The 2,500-nt window shown below is 44.2% G+C and overlaps 2 protein-coding genes across 2 annotated transcripts in view; both read right to left on the reverse strand.

Moving 5' to 3' along the window:
- Nucleotides 1-2,500, reverse strand: part of LOC123748492 (muscle M-line assembly protein unc-89) — a 206,445-nt gene that overhangs the window by 25,111 nt on the left and 178,834 nt on the right. Inside the window, 2 exon segments of the mRNA XM_069322532.1 lie at nt 1-112; nt 674-785. The exon segment at nt 1-112 is cut by the window's left edge and continues 64 nt beyond it. Of these exon segments, the coding sequence (XP_069178633.1) occupies nt 1-112; nt 674-785 (224 nt within the window).
- LOC123751255 (nuclear autoantigenic sperm protein) overlaps nt 2,088-2,500 on the reverse strand; it is a 2,940-nt gene continuing 2,527 nt past the window's right edge. The window contains exon 2 of the mRNA XM_069322533.1: nt 2,088-2,500. This exon is cut by the window's right edge and continues 552 nt beyond it. Within this exon, the coding sequence (XP_069178634.1) occupies nt 2,277-2,500 (224 nt within the window). The 3' untranslated portion in view covers nt 2,088-2,276.

Consider the following 2,500-nt stretch of genomic DNA (forward strand, 5'->3'; position numbering starts at 1 on the left):
CTCCCCGGAATGCTCGGGGTCACAACCGAACCTCTCCAGCGTGTACTTGGTCCCGTCGAAGGTAAACTTGACATTATCCTCCTCCTCGGAGAGTTTCTTGCCGTTACAGAACCTATGGACAAAAGGAGAATGAATCCCTCAAAGAGAAAAAATCTTTGGAGCAGTGTGGAGGTGTCGACCCAGCGTCCCGGGGTCACCCAGACACAAGCCATGGACCATAATGTACTTAAGGACAACACACCCTAGAGGGCGCCTCAACTCACAAGGAATTAAGAATCCTTCGTTCAATTTCGTAGAAACTCTGATTGTATTTGTTAGGTTTTTAAGCGACTCTTAAATTTGCATTCCCAAAGAGTCCAATATTCTCAAAGACTCCTATAAACAATATTCTCAAAGAGTCCCACAAACAAATCGACACACACACTTCTCACTCGTTATCATTCACTCTGGCCGGGTCCTCCCATGAGCACCCAACTTGCCCCATCCTCAACAAGAGACACAAGAAGTTTCAGACTGATCAAAATGCGCGGGAAAATGGCAAATGAAAAACGGGGGCGTTCTAGAGTAGGTTTACCGCCAAACATTAGAGACGCGCGGGGGTGACTAAACTATACCACCGGTGTTTTGGCCCAACACCCACACTACCACCACCACCACCACCGTCTTCACTCACCAGGTGGCCTGAGCCTCAGGAACAGCCGTCGCCTCAACTTCGAGCAGGAACTTGTGCATGGCGATGAACGTCTTGCCGTCCCTGAAGTTGCTTTTGATGATGTGAGGTGGCGCTGGGGGTCGCCAGGGGGAAGAAAATGGGAAGTGGGGGATTACTCAATATCCAGCTGAAGTGTACGACGAACACAATGGGATGAAGGGATCACAGGTCCGGATAATATGTTGGCTTTGATATGGATTATCGGATAAGGAATGACTGGAGGATAACTTTTCTTTTTTAAAAGTTTCACCCTTTCTTTATGTCTTATCAAAATTTGTGGGAAAGAAAATGGGAATTATTAAGTCAAGAGAAAGGGAAGGTGATTTTTTTTCAAGGCAAACTATGATATCTTGTCTTTCCTTTGTGTAACGGACATAATTAAGCCGCTGGCAACTGAATTTAGAGATGAAAATACTGTATATCTGAAATGATAATTGTAAAAAGAAAGGGAAGAGCGGATTAAGAGCGGCGAAGTCCGGGAAATATGTCACAACATACCAGGTGGAAAGGGGGGTGAGGAGGAAGGGGGGGAAGGAGGAGAGAAAATGAGAGATAGGGAACAGAGAAGAACATAAAGATACAAAAACACACACACACCCAACTAACTAAATTAACAAACAATAAATGACACAAACAATAAGTAATTATAGAAAAAAAACAGCTGTTAATTAAGTGGGTGAGCTCCGGCGGCATTACATAAATTACATCAATTACAGCGTTACCTGAGACATATATATATATATATATATATATATATATTACAGCACATCTACAGCTGGTGTGAGAGTAGCCATGAGAGAGGGTATACCTTCAGATATGTCTACTGGCGCCAAATATACCACGGTTAAGAGTTGGTATGCTGGCTAACTGAGCCACATGCTAGGGGGGGTTAATTATTTATCCATGAGTTTTAAAATTACGGTCGTTTAAGGTGTCAGAAAGCTTTTAGCGGTTTCGATAACGATCACTGAGATCGCTGAACGCCTCAAGAGGTTAAATATCTGCAGACAGCAAGTCACAATAACGTGGTTGAACATTAAACACTCCCCGACCGCCTACACATCTGGACACACGGGTTGTGGCGACGTTTCAGTTCGTCCTGGAATTGATAATTTGGTCCAGATTCACGAAGCATTTACGCAAGCACTTACGAACGTGTACATCTTTCCGCAATCTTTGACGGCTTTTGGTTACATTTATTAAACAGTTTACAAGCATGAAAACTTGCCAATCAACTGTTGTTATTGTTATAAACAGCCTCCTGGTGCTTCGGAGTTCATTATAACTGTTTAATAATTGTAAACAAAGCCGCCAAATATTGATAAAAGATGGACAGGTTCGTAAGTGTTTGCGTAACTGCTTCGTGAATCTGGCCCCAGGACGGAGCGAAACGTTGCCACAACCTTTATGGTGAGACGTGAGTGTCGGATGTGTGGATACCTGGTTGTTTATGGTGATATCCTGCGGCTATGGTGAGTGGCTCATTACTCGTATTAACTAATGACGTCAGGCAGCTCAAGGCTGAGCTCGTGCCACAACAATTAAACAAACAAGATATCAGTTTTTACCCAAAGAAGCACTTTGTTTTAATATATCTGAAGTTAGAACATGAAAGCAACAGAAGGCAGCGGTGACTATCATTGCTCTCCCGGCCTTCTTTACCTCCTCCTCCGGGGCCTAAGGAAGCCAACAGCCTCCTACTTAGCTCCTCCTTGGATTCCGTTTCCCTGGAAGCCTCCGTTGGTACGAGGTGGCCAGGGTAGGAGGGTTCTGTTTTTCCTTTCGCAG

This window comes from Procambarus clarkii, chromosome 11, assembly GCF_040958095.1.
Source record: "Procambarus clarkii isolate CNS0578487 chromosome 11, FALCON_Pclarkii_2.0, whole genome shotgun sequence".
Lineage (NCBI taxonomy): Eukaryota > Metazoa > Arthropoda > Malacostraca > Decapoda > Cambaridae > Procambarus > Procambarus clarkii.